Genomic DNA, 17824 nt, shown 5'->3' with positions numbered 1-17824 from the left:
CAGGTGCGTCCATGCCACAAGCCTTGAACAAAGTCGGCGACTCCATAGCCCTTTTCCCAGAGCTGGGATCAGCCCTTGATTTTGGCATCATTCCGTTGAGCAGTCTCCAAGTCGGCAATTTTCCAGAATAAAGAGCCGTCATAGCAACCTTTAAGGTCCTCCCTTGACACCCTGCCGTCTCTCTGAATAAGCAGCCACGTCGTCCACATCTCCATAAAGGCAAAACTCGACCCAGCCGGATCCCAGGCGCTTCGGTGGTACTTCAACAGAGCCCACAACTCTCCGGCGCTCAAGCCACCTGAATTGGTGTGGTCAAACTGGTCGAACATGGCGTCGAAGCGAGCAGATACGAAATGGCCATCAACGTCGAAAATGCCCGTGTCAGAAGTATGTTTCGCATTGTGAATGCCTGACACGTAAAGACGAAAGAATGGGTCGGGGATATATGAATGGACGAGTCTGGTGCGATAGGAGAACAGTAAGGGGATGAGAAGACCGCCAAGGCTGAAAATGATGCTAAACCCCAGGGCACGAAACCCTCGGTAGACGTCGAGAGGCCAGATGATGCCATCGTTGTCCTGATCCCAGAAGAGAACGTGTTGTTGCAGGGCAGTTGACTGGTTTGACTGGGATGACGACGAGGCTGTGGATCCAGGGGTTGACTGGCCTGCCATTGTTCTCGGAGGGGGGCTTCAATGTGTCAACTGAAGACGGTGTTTCTGGGACCTGGAAGACTGGTGATGGAGTGATGTCTGACCACGTGGAGTAAGACCAGGGCGTGGGCGGTGTGGACCGATGATTGATGGATTTGATTCTGATCTGGTTGGTCTAGCGGTGACATGCGTCCCAGGGTGTCTGTCACTTTACAATGACGCGAGCTTAGTGTGGTCAGGACGATTAGGCTGAACAACCAGAGAATTCCACGTTAGTAGCAGAATCGACATGAAAGAGACTTTTTGCCAATGTTAATAGTAGTTGTAACCCTAAGGCAGTGCCATGAGTTGACATGGAGTCAGCATGCAAATTGGCGAGACGTTGGGGAGATTATAGTGTCGTAAAGGTGATTGGCTGGTGGAAATGGTGAGGAAGGTGTGTCCGAGGGTTCCTTCCTTGGGTTGGCATTTTGGCTACATTTACGGTTGCTCTTTCCTCTGTACGAAAGACGGGGAAGGTGGGAAGGTGCACTCCTTTGGTCTGTGCTGTACCTTCCTCGAGACTCAACTCCCACCCTACACCTTAAATCGACTTCTCATCTCAACCACATATCATCTTCTGCACGGGCTTGTCGGCAACCAACATGCATCCTCTTGACTTGCTAACTGAACATAAAGGTATTTCGGTCCTGAACCCCGTTGTGCATCGTTCCGGGTGTCCCCTCCTTCGTCAGGCTATTCGACAAAAGTCCTGACTCTGATACTGTCAATCATTGGCTGGTGATCTCGTTGAGTTCCTGTACACCTTTCTTCAAGCTGAACAAAACTATCTTATTGTTGTCATCCCCCTTAGCCGCCATCGGGTCAGCCGTCCCTGTCTAGCATTGACTCACAAGATGGACGTCTTCATACGCGGCGTGCCTGAGCGAACCACGTCAAATCAGTTGTCTAGTGGACTGCGCCCTAGTCTCCTCACCCTCAATATCCACGATTGGCGCGTCCATAAGGTCAAAGGCAAGAACTTCGCTTCTCTGACCTTTTTACACCCCTCCGACGGACAGGCTTTTCTCGATAAACATGGGTCAGTTTCAACCAGCATTGGCCGTCCTCAACTGCCATATGGTCGTATTCAACTCTTGTTCAAAGGAACCGCCCTCTCGTGTACCAAAAGCAATCGACAGCCGGACCCTTTCGCATTGAGGAGTCTCAAGCTTGAGTCCAAAGCCCGAAAAGCAAAGGCTCTCAGTTCAACGCCAGCTGAGAAACCCATTGTCCAAGAACAGTCTGCTCAACAGCAGGGACTTAAAAAGCCATCAGGCCTCTCCGTGAGCATGTTTTCATGCGGGTTATGGGATCTGGTCAATGTCAGTCCTACATATGTGTACTACCAATCTTGGTCTCAAACTGGAACTCTCAAATTCACCTCAAAAGGCATCGCCGTCAAACTGCAGAATAGACTAGTCATTGAATTTTCAGCGAACATACTGCACGAGATAGTATTCTCCAAATACAAAAATAGCGACTTGATTCTAACGGGAAAGGAGCCTCCAAGGTTTTTCTACAATACCGCAACCGCCAATCGCCAGTTGCAGTTGAACGAGTTCATGTCTGGTCTGAACCTCCACAAACAGGGTACCGGTCCAGACTTGATGCGGATCCCATGTCTTGATGGAAATCATGCCACAATCTCGGGAAGCTGCCTCGTATACATATTCAGATTCGCAGACGACCATGTGTCTTCTGGCCTCCAAAATGTGACATCTATCAGAGCCCTCCCACCTATCATTTGGCAACGAGTTCAGATTATACAATCCCCCGTTCCATTCCAAACCCAATTGTCCCGCCTCTTCAAATCCATGGAGTCTCCTCCACTTCCTTTTCCCATCAAATTCCAGGTAATCAGACTAGCTCAAGAGGGTTGCTTACCGCCAAAGACGGTCTCAGCTATTTTGCCAGAGATCAGAGCACTGGCCCGTCGTTCTGGTCAGGCCATCTGCAGTACTGTGGTCCGTCGATTATTCCAAAATTTATCCTGGAGATGTCTCGAGGATGATGCAAGCTACTGGAACCCTCCGAAATTGAAAGCCCTCCTCCTTGAAAAGGAATTTCAGATAAAGGCAGGAGAAGCCTCAGAGGATGAATTCATTGACTCGGAATCCTTGGTCAATGTCCACCGAGTGACCATCACACCAGCTGGTATGATTCTAGCGGGACCGACACCAGAGAATAATAATCGTGTTCTCCGAAAATACTCTCAGCACCATAACAACTTCCTCCGAGTCCAGTTCTCGGATGAAGACTCAGAGCCCCTTCGATTCAATGCTAGAGCATCCAACCAAGTCATTTACAACGACAGGTTCAAAAAGATCCTCAACGAGGGCTTCACCCTCGCCGGGCAACATTTTTCGTTTCTGGGATTTTCCCATTCGTCCCTTCGCGCTCAGTCGTGTTGGTTCATGGCACCCTTTGTTCACGATGGCCGTCTCTTGTTCGACCGGGAGCTTATCAAAGGCTTGGGCGACTTTTCCAATATTAGGTGTCCCGCCAAGTGTGCAGCAAGGATCGGTCAGGCCTTTTCAGAGACGCCAACGGCCGTTACCCTTGAAGCCGGTGTCTGCAAAGAAATCCCAGACGTCGCACGAAATGGAAGAGTGTTTAGCGACGGAGTCGGTACCATGTCGCCCTCAGTCATGAAGTTGATCTGGAATCATCTACCCGTCCACAAGACGAGGCCAACATTGTTCCAGATCCGCTATGGAGGTGAGTCCATTTTTCTACAAGACGAGCCACCTGAGTACACGCGATTTTTCAAAGATGCGCTAAAGGCTTCTGTGTCGGGTCTCGACTAACAGTGACCTAGGTGCCAAGGGCATGATTTCCCTCGACACCCGTCTCAAGGGAGACGTGCTAAATCTACGCCCCTCGATGATGAAATTTCCAGGCTCAACATCTACTGACATTGAGCTTTGCACTGGCTCCTATCGGGCTCTCCCATATTATCTCAACCATCAGAGCATCAAGATCCTTGAAGACATGGGTGTTGCGGATGATTTTTTCCTTGACAACCAGACCAAAGAAATCGAAAGGCTCCGTAAAACGACAGCAGATTCGAAAATGGCTTCCAAATTCCTGAAGAAACACGCGATCGGCGAGCGCATCAACCTTCCATGGTTTATCCAAAAGCTTGACAGAATGGACGTCGATTTCAGAGACGATCCTTTCCTTCGAGATATTGTGGAAATTGCCGTTTTAATTGAGCTTCGAGCACTCAAATACAAAGCTAGGATACCCATAGAGCTCGGGTACACACTACTCGGGATCATGGATGAGACAGGTTACTTGAACGAAGGTGAAATTTTCTGCATTGTGGACGACAAAAGTGGCCCTTCCATCATTGTAGGTTCCAACCTACTCGTCACTCGGTCTCCGGCCTTGCATCCGGGTGACGTTCAAATTGTCAGGGGCGTCAACGTGCCCCACGACTCGCCGCTTCTGTCTCTTCGAAATTGCATATGCTTTAGCCAAAAGGGCCCAAGGGACTTACCAAGCATGCTCAGTGGCGGAGATTTGGATGGTGATCTCTACCAAATTCTATTCGACCCCCAAGCAAGACCCAGAAGAAGCTATATTCCCGCCGATTATCCGCGAGCAAAGCCCGTTGACCTCGGTCGGCCCGTTGACCGTGCCGATATGACTGATTTCTTTGTCACTTTTGTAAGTTGCCTAAGCCGATGTCTGACCATGTCTAATGTCTAGCCTTTCAGATGGCAACGGACCAACTTGGCCGAATCTCCAACAACCATAAGATCCGGGCTGATCAGTGTCCTGAAGGCACTCTACATGGCGACTGCCTTACGCTAGCTGAAATGGCGTCTGTCGCAGTTGACTTTTCCAAAAGTGGAATTCCGGTAGGCTTTGTGACGGTCCAAGTTGAACACGTTCTGAGTTATATCCAGGTTGATCTAAGTCGAATGCCGAAAATCCCGCCTTATCGACCAGATTTCATGGCTTTCGGGCCTCATACTGTGATCCACAAGGATAAGCCGGTTTCATTCAGTGACATTCCTCGAAATGACCCGAATCCTCTTGATGACGAGGAGGAAGAAGATGACGGACCTCAATACCAGTTCTACGAGAGCACGCAGATCCTTGGGAAGCTATTCCGTAGGATTGACGAACGCGATGTGTTACAATCTATCCAACAACCGAAACTCCCGCTCATCAAGAGCAGAGACACTGTCATTCAGGCAATCCGGAATTATGTGGTCAAGTTCTGCAGTCATATTGACTTGACTTCGCACGTAACGAGAGCGTATGGCATTCAGGACGAGTAGGCATTTGCAGGACTTTTCTGGGAAAACTGGGATACTGACATTCTTGGTTCACAGGTACGAAGAGATGATTCAGAACTTGTGCTGGGAATTTAGTCCCAGTCGAACCAAGCCTCTGAGTGAGCGAGAGGTCTTCATTGGGAATATTCTGGGCAGAGATGGAGCCCAAACCAAGAGACAACATGACCTGTCGCTCAGCCTAAGAGATCAAGTGAATACCGCCATGACGTACATTGTCAACCGCATCATCAAAGACGGGTATGAGGAAAGCGAAGATAGCCTAGAGCGGAGTATCGCATGCTTCCTTATCAGCGTCAAGAGTCTTGACGACTCGCAAGACGGCCGGGGAAGAGGTGAGAAACTAATCAGTTTTTGCTATGTCGCGGCGGCCGTCTGTCTGCGTGAGATTGAGAAATCACAGTCTAGAAGTCACGCAGACCATGAATCTGACTTGAAATTTCCCCCGGATATTCCATTTTCAGATACTTGGATGAGGCAATATGGAAATGCATGATTAGGCATATGGGATTGACGACGTATGAACCGTTTCGGTTGGTTGTATCCTTTAGCGATAGGGTGTCATTCGGATGTTACGTTACGATATAAACAATACCTCTTCTTTATGCTAATGATATATTACAGAGACCCTACAGATTCCATTTCATAAGCATAAGTTGATTCTAAGTTTAGATAATCGACATCCTTGGGTGGTCGTCCATCCGTCGAATCGGAAGTATTTCCAAGCAAACTATCGAACTCAAGAAGTCAAGACTAACTCCATAATGCTTGCTCGTCTGTCGTCCCACTGAATATTCACGATCCCCGCAATCCCAACCACCTCAGCATCTCAACAGATCATAATTGAAAGATGGGAGACCCTTCTACAGGCACAGCACCTGTCGCCACGCCCACAACTGACAGCCAGGAACACGCTGGAGATACGTATGAAGTACCAGCATACGAAGCTCACTCGTCGTTTACAGCGTTGAAAGAGCGCATTCGACATCACTACGAGCTAGCCAGCGACTATTACTACTCTCTATGGTGAGTAAGAGTTGTGCATCTCTACACTTCTTCCTATCATTATCACATACTTCTCTTCTTCTCTTCATCGACCATCAGGCTAACTACAAGTCGGTGTGCTGACCATCCACCCACAGGGGCCAACATATCCACCATGCATACTTCCAATCCGAAAATGACACCAAAGAAACCGGACAAGTGAATCTGATTAATCTACTGTTATCAATTTCCCAACTTTCGCCCAACAGCACCGTTCTCGATGTCGGTTGTGGCATTGGAGGTACGACCCGCCACCTGGCCAAAGATCTCGGCTGCACCGTCACCGGTATCACCATTAGTGGTCGACAAGTCGCTATCGCCAATCGTATTACCCTCGACGAGGCAAATAGCGATGGCACTGCTGCCAACGCCAATGCCGACCAAACCGATACTGCATCCTTCCACCCACTAGGCACACTCGGCGGTCGCGTCAAGTACATGGAACTCGACGCCGAGACAATGGAAGCGCATTTCTCTGCTTCTAGCTTCGACGCCGTGTGGATTTCCGAAGCTCTCAGCCATTTCCCGGATAAGGCGTTATTCTTCCGCAACGCCAGCCGAGTATTGAAATCAGGAGGAAAACTCGTCATTGCTGATTGGTTCAAGGCGGAGGAAGACGAGTTGAAGGGTGTTGTTGGTGGAGATGATGATATTAAATTGATTGAAGGTGAGTGCAAGACAGGTTCTCTCTACCTATCACCGTGTGTCATGGCTAGATTTCCTGGACTGACATTGTTTGGCGATTACTCTATGAAAAAAGACGGCATGCTTCTCCCTCCACTTAACACCTCCTCCCAATATGTATCTATGGCCGGAACCGCGGGGCTCAAGGTCCTTCACCCCCCGAAGGATATCAGCAAAGATGTCGCAAGGACATGGTACGTGAATCGATCATCTGGCGATGTGCTCCTCCTTGCTTGTTTTCGTCATGTACTTACAACAACCTTCTTCCTTTGACAGGGATATCTCATGGCAACTCGTGTCGTCTCCATCTCTATGGGAATTTGCTATAAGTCAAGGCCGAGACGGTCTTGCTTTCCTTCAGGCTTTTAGGGCCATGCGTCGCGGATACGCTAATGGGGCTTTCCGTTATGCTGTCATGGCGTTTGAGAAGGCGTGACCTCTGGCTTAAGTAGAGATGTATCTTTGATGCGGGTTAATGGTGTCTTGAGATGTGCACGCACGGAAGAGAAGTAGGTATGTTAGGGAAGATGTGGATGGTGCGAGATACTTATGAGGTAGATATGAAATAGGTTAGTAGGTAATGACTAGTAGCCATGACATTTATGGTCTAACGTCCCAGATGACAAGTCGGAACAAGTCGACAAGAACTGGATGACGACGATGAAATGGGTACTATGAACAGACCTAAATTGCTAAACGCTGTTCTAATCTCACTCAGACATTGGACTTCATGCTAGGACCTTTCATGATCAGGTACTCCTCCTCTGGAATACCATCATCCCAATGCTTGTTATAATACTCATCGATCCGAGTGATGAGCCCCTGTTCGTCAACTTGGATTGGCATACAGACATGACACTTGTAGTCCTTTCCCGTGGCCTTGATGGCGACGTCGCCGTTAGGACGAACGAGATCTCTTGACAAATTCCCAATCCACACTTGTTCGAGGATTCCTCCTGTGGCAGTCGGGGTGATTGACTAAAAACACCAGCAAGGAAAACATGTCAGAGAGTCTAGAAAACATTCGAGAGAGGGAGAAAGAGCAACAGGATGGGTCTGCTCGTACCTTGAATTTGACTTCGAAAGGATTGTTGCACCATGTGAAGCCCTTGTGGAGACCAGCGATGGCCGTGTGACCGACCCTGCGAATCAAGAACGCATGGTCATACCATTCAATATCTGGGTGGAAGATGGATGTGAATTCCTCCATGGAATCAATCGGTTTTTGGAAGCTGGCTACGAATTTGCGAATGACGGATTCCACCTGTGCGGCTCGAGAGGCCGAAATGGTAATGGTGTCGGATGTCATGTTTTGTCAGAAGAGTGTTGAATTAAAGGAACTTGTTGGATGGAAGAAGTCGACTCTAACACTTTCAAATTAATATGGATGAATTGATGATCAAAAAGGTCTGATGAGAGAAGAGGCAAAGGGACACAGAGGCAGATGTCCTGTCCACGCCTTTTTATACTCGACCAAGTGAACAGCTTTTGTGGCTCAAGAGGGGGAGACCCGACATGACACATCATCAGGCGACAGACCGACCAGAGCAAGTATTTCCCCATGTCTCTTTTACCTATGGCTCATGGAAATAACGGGGCTTGACCCATTTGTGGAGGTCGCAATATGTAAGACAAAATCTTTTCCAAGGGCTACCTAGTACTTACCTCGGTATGATGCACGATTAAGGGATCAAAAGTCGACTGGCCGAGTACATCAGCGGAACGAGAACAAGTAGGTTATACCGAGTCCAGTAGATCTAGCAAGAGTGCGAAATATTTGGTCACGGTTCAGAAGTCGATACCTCCAGGGCCCCAGCGCATGAGATGCGAGGTCCCTCTTGGAGGTTGTCTAAGATCGGGTCTATCCGAGAATGTCAAAATCGATTGGTTCTGGGAGAAGTCAACCTCGCAGTTTAGCTCCTCTTGTTACCAGATTTGGATGGAATGGCACCAATATGCGAACTATTTTGCCACGACTCCGTTTCTTCATCGCTGTCACTGTCACTGTCACTGTCATTGCGAAAGGCATTCTTGCTGATGCTTTCACGGGCATATAGTCGATTACGTCCCTACTCACAGCTCAGATGGAGGCCTAATAAAGCGACTTGAGGTCTGCAGCTATCAGATGAAAGTTCTCAATCATTAGATCGAACGACGGCTATTCATATCAATCGCCCTTGCTGCCCTCTCCAGCCTGATTGCCGCACTCTGCCCACTAAGCAAATTCAATTGTCGTGTGACTGTATATTGACTCTTGATGGGCTGGAGCTGCGGTTCTTGGCTGGGGAAGAAGTCATCGGACGGCAAATGCTCTCGCTCTTGATCAAAACCTATCGCCCTCATGCCATTGACAAGATCAAACACTTGCGTTCCAGGAATTGAATCCATGGAAAACATCTCGGTTGATATTGGCGTTAGTGGACCCAAAGTGCAAGGAGACAGCGTATCTGTCGGGCTAACCATGTCTGTATCCATCCTCGGGTGGTTTGCTACGTAATGTGGAAATGGATAGTCCTGCCATAGCAAATCTGAATTCTTTATAGAGGATATAGCTTGGATAATAGATGTGGCCGGAAGTTGCTCGTCAATGCATTGCAATCGGTCAGGAGAGACGAAGCTCGGGACGATAGACGATGGCAGGGCGGTTGCTGTGGTGGGCAGTTTCCAGAAATGTGGTGTTCCGACTAGGAGAGGTGAAGGGTTTACCGACCAGTGAGGAATTGTGGTTGCTGTGGTCATACCGCTCGACGGTGTGTTCAAAGTATACTCTGAGTACGCTTTGCCCCAGGTAGGGCTGTGGAGCCCCTCCAGCTGTTCCATGACGAGGTTCATCTTTTCCAAGAGGGATGAGATTATTTTCTCCGATTGAGCTTTTCTCACGTTGAGGTTCCTGAGCTGCCTTCGTAGCGTTTTCATACGATCGTTGGACGCTTCCACCGACAACTGGCGCTCGAATTTCCATACCAGTACATTAAATCTTTCCGCTTGACGTTCTTCGTCGACAAGAGCTTGTCGAAGATAGAGTTGTTCTTGTTGAAGGCGAGAGCACCCAGACATGCACACGGTGTGATCCAGCAGACTACCGTATAAAGATTGCGACATAATTGTAGATTCGCTGCGAGCTGGACCAGGCTGCGTCTTGCACCCTTAGAGACAAGAAAGAAAGTCACGGCGTGAGGGAGCCTCCCACTGTGAGGGAGACCACAGGCGAGCATCTTTGACCAAAGAGAAGGCTGGATGGTACCAGCTATTGAGGGAAACCCAGCCGCAAGCGGGTTGGGAATGTGGGAAGACAAAGAGGGATGCGGCCACGGCGGCTCAAACATTCCACCCACCATGTCTGGCTGCCTCGGCGAACCTCCAAAGGCCGGCATCTCGTGCGGCTTTTTGGACTACGCCTATTTCGTCAGGATTGACATGTCGATTGATTTCTGAATATCGCTTCTCCTCACTGGAGCCCCTCTTGTCCTTCCCAACATGTGCGGTGGGGAAATACTGTTCCATAACATTGACAAAGACGTCTTTACCCAAAGACTGAGCCAACCAATTCATAATCTGGACACCTTCCTGTTCCTTGCCGGGCATGACCAAATGTCTGACAAGCAGGCCCTTCTTCGCGATGCCATCCGGAGTAAAACATAAATCACCGACTTGGCGATACATTTCTTGAATACTCTCTTTGGCGGCGTCGGCGTAGGCATCAGCCTTGAGAAGTCGTTTGCTTGTTTCATTATTCCAAACCTTAAAGTCGGGGAGATAGATGTCGACGAGACCGTCCATCAACTTGAGACTATCCAGACTATCAAAAGCACTGGTATTGTAGACAATGGGAACCTTTAAGCCCAGGTCTTTGGCGGTTAGGATGGCCAAGGCGACCTGAGGTACAACGTGTTCGGGGGTGACAAAGTTGATGTTATGGACGGCACCAACTTCCTGGAGCTTCATCATCCAGTTAGCAAGGTCTTCTGGGGTCAAGTCGAAGCCGGCACTCTGGTGAGCAATGTCATGGTTCTGACAGAAGACACAGCGAAGGTTGCAGCCGCTGAAAAAGACGGAGCCAGAACCGTTGTGACCCTGCAGGCAAGGTTCCTCACCAAAATGAGGGGCAATTGTCGAGACTTTGACGGTTTCGGCACCAATGAGACAGTGGCCAGTGGTCTCGTAGCGATTGACATTACAAAGGCGTGGACAGAGGTTGCACTTGCGTAGATGAGCATATGCGGCGGACCTCTTCTTAGCAGCGTCAGATGGGCTCAGCAGTTGATACCGAGGTAGGTAGTCGTCGAGGAGAAACGGTGGAGCTAGATGAAGAGCTCTCCTCTGAGGGAACAAAGAGGATGATGGAGTTCTCCTCCATCCCACTCTAGTGACAGGTGGTTTAGCGAGGAATGATTTGAACATTGTCTGGAGGGATGTGGGTGTTGAAGACCATTGTTGGGAGGCTATGATGAGGAAGCGTAATCACATTTGAGTGTCCATAGCCACACGGGCTGTTTCCCGATGAGATGGCGGTTGAGTGAGTCTTCTATCGGTCGTCAAGACACAATGAAGATGAAGGACTAGAGTTTGATAGAAATGTAATGGAGATGATTGGTGGGAATCCAACGACGTCATCCAGCGTGATCTTTGGTGAAGAAGGAAGGAACGACCGGGAGCCAGCGGGCGTGGCAGGTGCGTGTGTGACGGTGGTACCTTCCCCAGGTAAAATGGGATTGAAGGGCCTCCTGCCTCTTTGAGACGGCTGCCTATGTCTGTACCTTCCTCATTGTCTCTGACTACAAATCCCACATAATCAAATATAATAAATAATAATCTCAATAATCTCACTCCAGCAATGCCATCTCTCTATTTATACGACAAGTAATACTATAACTGTTATATTCCCCTGGCTACTGCTCTCTCCTCTCCTCCACTTGACCCTCGTCCATCCTCAAACCCCCGCCGCGGTCATGAAAGCCATCATCGCCATCCCAGTGACAATCCTCCTCGTCATCCGTGCCTACACTCGCAACTCCCTTACTCCCGCCGGTATTCTCGCGGCCATCTTCACCGCTACCGTACACGCTTTGCATCCCTCAGCCATCCCCTTCACCCTCCTTATCGTCTTCTTTCTGCTTGGAACAACCGCAACAAAAGTCAAACATGAAGTCAAGGCAACGCTCACCTTGTCCAATGATGGGAGTTCTGGAGGAGAGGGACCTCGTACCAGTGTCCAGGTCCTGGCCAACAGCGGTGCTGCTTCCATCTTGATCCTCACGCATTTATGGATTTATGGAAGTCAAGGTGAATATTCATGTTTTGGCCATGGAAACAAAAATACCGCAGATCTCCTGCTCTTTGGCATCATTGCCAACTATGCTGCTGTTGCTGCCGACACATTGTCGAGTGAGCTGGGTATTCTGTCCAAGAGCAAGCCTGTCTTGATCACCTCTCTGCGTACTGTTCCACCGGGAACCAATGGTGGAGTTTCCGCTGCTGGTCTGGTTGCCGGAATAGGTGGAAGTGCTGCCATTGCTACCACAGCAGTGCTCTTGCTGCGGCTGTGTCACGACGAGGTACAGAACAGATTCACTATCTTTGCCTCGACTACCTTGCTAGGCACTGCAGGAACTCTCCTTGACTCACTCCTTGGTGCGGTTCTACAAGCATCCGTGATTGACCGACGATCAGGAAAGATCGTTGAAGGTCATGGCGGTGTCAAGGTGCTGGTCAAGCCCAAAACTCCTGCCAGTCCTTCTGCAAAGACAATCAATCATGTCGAGAGTCGCATCATCAATTCAGGCTTTGACGTTCTGGACAATAACCAGATCAATTTCTTGATGGCTAGCATCTTGAGCATTGCAGGCATACTCGTTGGCACGCTAATCGTATAATCCTCTATATCGCAATCAAGATTAAGTTTCAAATTCTCATGTCTGAGTTCCTTGATTGCATCGTTGATCAGTTCTTATTAATTAATACATCCTATATTTTCACTTTCCCTCGCGATCAGACCTATTTCCAGATCATTCATATCGACAGATCCGTAACCCCAAGCCAGATACACAGTTTCCAAGCTGCGTTTTATACCCAGGAATGCTGCACAACCGTGACACCAAAACGCGGCTGACCAATCAAAGTAAATGCACATATATGCATGTATTCCCGTCCTCCCACTCATGATGGTCCATAAAACAAAGTCGTCTAATCGCAAATCAAATCGTTACACATGCCCTCCTGGGTCTATCAAGCAAAAACAAGCCAACATGTCAGAAAGACCAGCGGTGTTAAATACCAGCCCAAGAGTTCTGAATATGGTATTCTTGAGACGCTGCGGGGAGCAGCATTGTCTGATGAACTCTGAGTCGAAGCAGCGCCGGAGGATGTCGAAGAGGGCACCTCCGTTGGGCCCAACGTGGTGGACGCAAGGCCGACTCCACCAGGACCCAACGAGACAGTCTGGCCACCGATGACGGTCGTCGTCTGCGGAGCACCTGAGTCGACGCGGTATGTGGTGCTGCCGATGATGGCTTCTGAGCGGCCAACTGAGTATGTGTGGCCGTCGACGGTATAGATCATATAGCGGCCGGCGCCGGGGCCCGTTGTGGCCCCTGTCTCTTGTGGTAGCCCAATGCCTCCAGGCCCAATTGATACGGTGCTTCCACCGACGTCGACCGAAGTTGCGTGTGCTCCTGGGCCAATGCGGTATGTGGTCCCAGAGATGACGGCCACGCTGGATGCCACGGTCAATGTCCATTGACCTGTAGTCACAACCGTCGTGCTTGACTGTGGCCGGATAACCCTGGGGTCGTGGTCTGGGTGAATCGAGGCTAGCGTGATGGTCGCAGAGGGTGCCACCACCTCAGACGGTCCTACACCGTAAGTCACACCATTGACGACAACCGACGTCGTCGATTCAGGCGGGATGGCCACTCTCGATCCGCCGATCACGACTGACGATGGCAGTACCACAACGGGGACTCCCCCGACGACAGTGGTTCGCCTTGTGCTGGGGTCAGAAGACCCACCGATCCCGGACAGGATGATTGATGCGACGACGTCGCCTAGTCGACGTGAGGTTGGTCCTCCTGGTGGAGTCTGTCCTGGACGAGGTGGTCGTGTAGGACCTGGGGTGATGGTAGGTTGGTCGTTGTCGTCGTCACCACTGTCACCGGCCTCTCCACCACCACCTTGACCAGGGCGACCAGCAGGCCCTGGCTGATTAGGGTCGAAGTTGACGTCAGGGCCTGAAGTGGGAGGAACGGTAACGGGAACGGGGGTCTTTCGCGTCACGGTAACGGTGCTGGTGTATGGAACACTGGAGTACACAACAGTTTGAGAAACCTTTTCTGTTGCGGATTCTTCCGTTGGAACTAAGAACATTTCCGTTGACTCGGCGGCAGGTCGATCCGGTGCTGGTGCTGGTGATGGTCGTGGTTTGGGAGATCCAGGAGGACTCTCTGGTCCTGGTGCTACGCCTGGACGAGGCTGTTCCCCCACTGATGTTGGCGCGGGACTGTTGAACGATTTAAAGTTGGGTGAGAACACAGCCGGTAGGATTGTATGGCCACATGCTGGAGGAGGTGTGACGAGTGTTTCGAGAACCATGAGTGAGACTGAAGCGTTGGCTGTGACAGTGACATCAAATGGTTCATCTACCGTGACAAAAACAGTGGGAGGAATGCTTTCCGTGTATGTTGCAATTCCAAAACAGGCCGCTTGTTGTGTCGTTACATTGGGATATGGAGGTAGAGAGGAGAATGTCAGTGGTGTTGATCCAGAGCTGGGCGATTTCGTTGGAGGAGTGTTTTCTGGTCCTTGGACAAATGTCATGACCGTGGGCAAGATAGATGTTGAGTACGATGTGTCAGATATTGAGTCTGGGGGAGGGATAGACGATGGAGGTTCCTTGACGGGAAGGGGGATCGAGGTATTGGTCAAAGGATTCATTCTCCGCATGTATCTCTTTGGCAATCTCAATGCACTGAGGTCGTCAGCAGATGCACTGACCACCATCAGTGCAGTGAGAATGCTGTAAATATACATGGCGCGGACAGGAGTTCGGTGGCCCTGTCGCGTTCAAGCGAGTGTGGTATTTTTAAACGAATGGCTGTGCGTAGATGCACCGTTGACTTGTTCAGTGCTTCATAGTTAATCAACGGCCAAAGAGGATCATCCCCTTTCAACGTTGATTTGGGAACGATCGTTGTTCCCTAGGGCGAACAATATTCGAACCGATGGGTAGATAGAGTGACCGTAGAAATGGATGATGTCGCAAGAGGTATCCAGGAACAACATGAAAAGAACGATTGGCACTTTGCCCTGAGGTTGCGATAATGCTGAGTAGTAGTAGTACCCTGATTTCGATCGAGGTGCCCTTGCTGCAAGGGACGAGGTTGGTCAACGAGAGACGAGGTACGTATTGTGTATTGAAGCCGGGTTCAGGCAGGATGCGGTGGTGGAGATAGGTTGCAAGATGGTGAAAGATACAATGGCACCAACAAGTTCCAGCGCAATCCAAAGTGTCCCGTCCTTAGGTGATATTGCTGGGCACTTGGGAAGCCCGAGGGCCTTGGAATCTTGACTTTTCCAACAAAACCCAGTTGAATGCTTGCAAGGCCCAGGAGGAATGGCAGGGGTGTGACTCTAAACCAGGGACCTGGTCAAGGGCGAGAGAATCGACTCTCGGGTTTCCAACCAAAGGCCTGTCCACTTCATGCAAAGTCTACCGTGTGGGTCACAGGCTACGGCAATGGAGTGCAGGGGGTGGTGTCAGGTTGACCAACAGCGACTTGCACTGGAGACTCCCATGGCCGGGTTCCATGTAGAAAAAGAGGGTCATCTTGAGCTCCAGCTCCACGAAGGCGATATCATTGGCCGATATCTTCTGACCGATTGAAAACGCGAGATGTGGCCCACGCCTCAAGATTTGATGATTTCTACCCGATTTCAAGTTTGTGAAGGGCCACTCAGGCACTTTACCATGTCCTGGATGAAGTCTGGAGGCTCTTTATATTATCAGTAAGGCTTGCAATTCGGGCATGGGTTTGTTCGTCTACAGTTCGCTGCTTATCAAAGCTCGCAAGCATGTGCGAGTACCCATATGTACTGCATTTCAGGTCAGAGACAGCCAACAATTGAATGCACCGAGAAGGCTCATGTCACCATGACTAGAAGACTATCCATGATATGTTCTCTAGAAAACCATAGAGATTGGAGGTTGTAGAATAATACGAATCTCACCAAAGTAATCTGATATACTTGGACAACGACGAACATTTCTCCCTTTCGATAACATGATTGATGGCAACGAGGAGTAAACAGCCACACGGTCGATCATCAGGTGAGCAATTCTGACGCGGCACAATTTCCGATGGTGTTTCGGGCAGTAGTGATAAACTCAGCCTCGTAGGATTTTCGATGCACAGACCGTGAGATTTGATGAGAACCACTCGGCACTTTCTCTCTACCTATAGGCTTTCAATCACTGACAGCATTTCGCATTCAGGACTGGAACCAATTCTGCCCCCAAAAGTGCATCGTCATACGGGGCCTACATTGTGATGATGCCGTGGTTGGCACCTATTCTGAGACACGCCACGAGAGCCACCCTGTTGAACCTTACGAGCTGTGTTCAGTCGACCATTTCTAAAGAAGGACATGTATAACGGGATTCCATAGGCCAAAACCTTCTTTGAGCAAATTTTGCTTCACGGTGTTTTTCGGTGCACAATGTCCTCTAGGTCGTTGCGAATGTGATCAACGCCAGGATCAATGCTATATTCACTACCTGACAGTCAGCTACGACCCCAGGTTGCCATTGGACTCGGAAAAGCAATGAGCCGGACTCGACTGGGCACTCTCTGGCTATTCAGTTTGAGAGACCAACCTGCTCTGTCTCTCAACTACTACTTACTCCGTAGGCACAGTAGTAGCAAGACCGTGCAAGGCCTATCTCTTGATCGACACGGCCTTGGCTCTCTCCCGTTACAGCCAGCCCATGAGAAGTCGTCATTTCCCAGCCTGTTAACTGTCAACCCACAGCCGGCTTCGTTGTTTTTGGCTCCGTTCTTCCCCACCGTTCCATTTGCTGTGAATCTGTGACTGAGAGCAACCGCAATTGCAGGCAGGTGGTCGGCTATCCGCAGCCAAAGTGGAGATTTCGCAAGGTCGGCCTCTTCCACAAAATCAACAAGTCTGGAACCGGCGTGCCTAGCATGGCGTGAGAGAGTGCTTGGCCAACCTGTCTCCGCGGCGCTGCGAACGTCTTAGGTAAAAATTGGGGATGATCGCGAGTCAGCAGGTGGGCTTGCCTTCGTCATGCCCAGAAAACACACCACCCCGGGCGGCGGTCCAAGCTCTTCGCAGTGTCGTATCCTCGTACCAGACTCGCGCTTGGGATCACATGTAAAACCTAAGCAGGCCTATCTGTTGTGTCAAGGGGCGATGTCGCTGTGTTGCTGTGTCGCTGTGTCGCTGTGTCGCACCCCGCGAGTTGCACACGTCGACCACGTTGTCCAGACTATTCACAGACTTTTGATAACTTCCAAGTGAAGCCCCCTCGCGAGCATACTAAAAATTCCTTCCGAGAGTTTATGTACGGCCGAAGATGACTTCACTAGTGCTACGACAATACTGCTGGCGATCCATATCCTCCTGGAGTAGTAAATACGTCTGTAACCAAGTAATAACTAGTAGATCTACAGCAGTTGTGCAGTAGAAAGAAGAACACCATGTAACGCCCACCTTTGTAGACTACTAGGCGACAGAGAGGGGAAGGCCTTCCCTATCAGATGTGCAGCTAATCACAATCGATATGGACTGAGAGTCCCCTTGCGCATACGCACCATAGGTAGACTGAGACAATGTGGTGCCTTCGGCCTCGGGGTACTCGCAAGACGTGCAAGTCAGTGTTGCCGGCCTGTGAGTGGCCACAGTCCGTCCCTGAACCCGGAGTCCAAGCTACGAAGCTGACCCTCGACGAAACGAAAGACTACGGAGTAGATCCATGCTAACCGGCTGTGTCTAAAGACTTACCGTAAACCCCGGGAACTTGAGTTTTTAGCGACCCCCTCGGGCCCGTTTGGTCTGCTCGATCCCCTGTCGACCCTGGAT

At 50.0% G+C, this 17824-nt stretch overlaps 7 protein-coding genes across 7 annotated transcripts; 3 read left to right on the top strand and 4 right to left on the bottom strand.

Moving 5' to 3' along the window:
* Window positions 1-68: 68 nt before the first annotated feature.
* PV10_05060 (uncharacterized protein) lies at window positions 69-833 on the bottom strand (the record flags this gene model as incomplete). The annotated part of the gene is made up of 1 exon (XM_016369667.1): window positions 69-833. The coding sequence occupies exon 1, from the start codon at window positions 672-674 to the stop codon at window positions 69-71; it is 606 nt and encodes a 201-aa protein (XP_016225455.1). The 5' UTR covers window positions 675-833.
* Window positions 834-1541: 708 nt separating this feature from the next.
* On the top strand, window positions 1542-5578 carry PV10_05059 (uncharacterized protein). Its single transcript, XM_016369666.1, has 5 exons — window positions 1542-3413; window positions 3514-4367; window positions 4418-4561; window positions 4610-4983; window positions 5042-5578. Exons 1-5 carry the CDS (start codon window positions 1550-1552, stop codon window positions 5496-5498), a joined length of 3693 nt encoding a protein of 1230 aa, XP_016225454.1. The 5' UTR covers window positions 1542-1549; the 3' UTR covers window positions 5499-5578.
* Window positions 5579-5792: 214 nt separating this feature from the next.
* Window positions 5793-7361, top strand: PV10_05058 (uncharacterized protein). Its single transcript, XM_016369665.1, has 4 exons — window positions 5793-6028; window positions 6145-6713; window positions 6807-6924; window positions 7007-7361. The coding sequence occupies exons 1-4, from the start codon at window positions 5853-5855 to the stop codon at window positions 7164-7166; spliced, it is 1023 nt and encodes a 340-aa protein (XP_016225453.1). The 5' UTR covers window positions 5793-5852; the 3' UTR covers window positions 7167-7361.
* A 1511-nt stretch (window positions 7362-8872) lies between these two features.
* Window positions 8873-9832, bottom strand: PV10_05057 (uncharacterized protein; the record flags this gene model as incomplete). Its single annotated transcript, XM_016369664.1, has 1 exon — window positions 8873-9832. One exon carries the CDS (start codon window positions 9830-9832, stop codon window positions 8873-8875), a length of 960 nt encoding a protein of 319 aa, XP_016225452.1.
* A 216-nt stretch (window positions 9833-10048) lies between these two features.
* Window positions 10049-11131, bottom strand: PV10_05056 (uncharacterized protein; the record flags this gene model as incomplete). Its single annotated transcript, XM_016369663.1, has 1 exon — window positions 10049-11131. The coding sequence occupies one exon, from the start codon at window positions 11129-11131 to the stop codon at window positions 10049-10051; it is 1083 nt and encodes a 360-aa protein (XP_016225451.1).
* A 414-nt stretch (window positions 11132-11545) lies between these two features.
* Window positions 11546-12639, top strand: PV10_05055 (uncharacterized protein). The gene has a single exon (XM_016369662.1). It carries the CDS (start codon window positions 11680-11682, stop codon window positions 12601-12603), a length of 924 nt encoding a protein of 307 aa, XP_016225450.1. The 5' UTR covers window positions 11546-11679; the 3' UTR covers window positions 12604-12639.
* PV10_05054 (uncharacterized protein) lies at window positions 12604-15334 on the bottom strand. The gene has a single exon (XM_016369661.1). The coding sequence runs from the start codon at window positions 14753-14755 to the stop codon at window positions 12956-12958; it is 1800 nt and encodes a 599-aa protein (XP_016225449.1). The 5' UTR covers window positions 14756-15334; the 3' UTR covers window positions 12604-12955.
* Window positions 15335-17824: the final 2490 nt, after the last annotated feature.

The sequence above is a fragment of the Exophiala mesophila genome (assembly GCF_000836275.1).
Source record: "Exophiala mesophila strain CBS 40295 unplaced genomic scaffold supercont1.3, whole genome shotgun sequence".
Taxonomy (NCBI): Eukaryota; Fungi; Ascomycota; class Eurotiomycetes; order Chaetothyriales; family Herpotrichiellaceae; genus Exophiala; species Exophiala mesophila.
The sequence above is the reverse complement of the archived record's forward strand: the minus strand, read 5'-3'. Positions and strand labels throughout refer to the sequence as shown.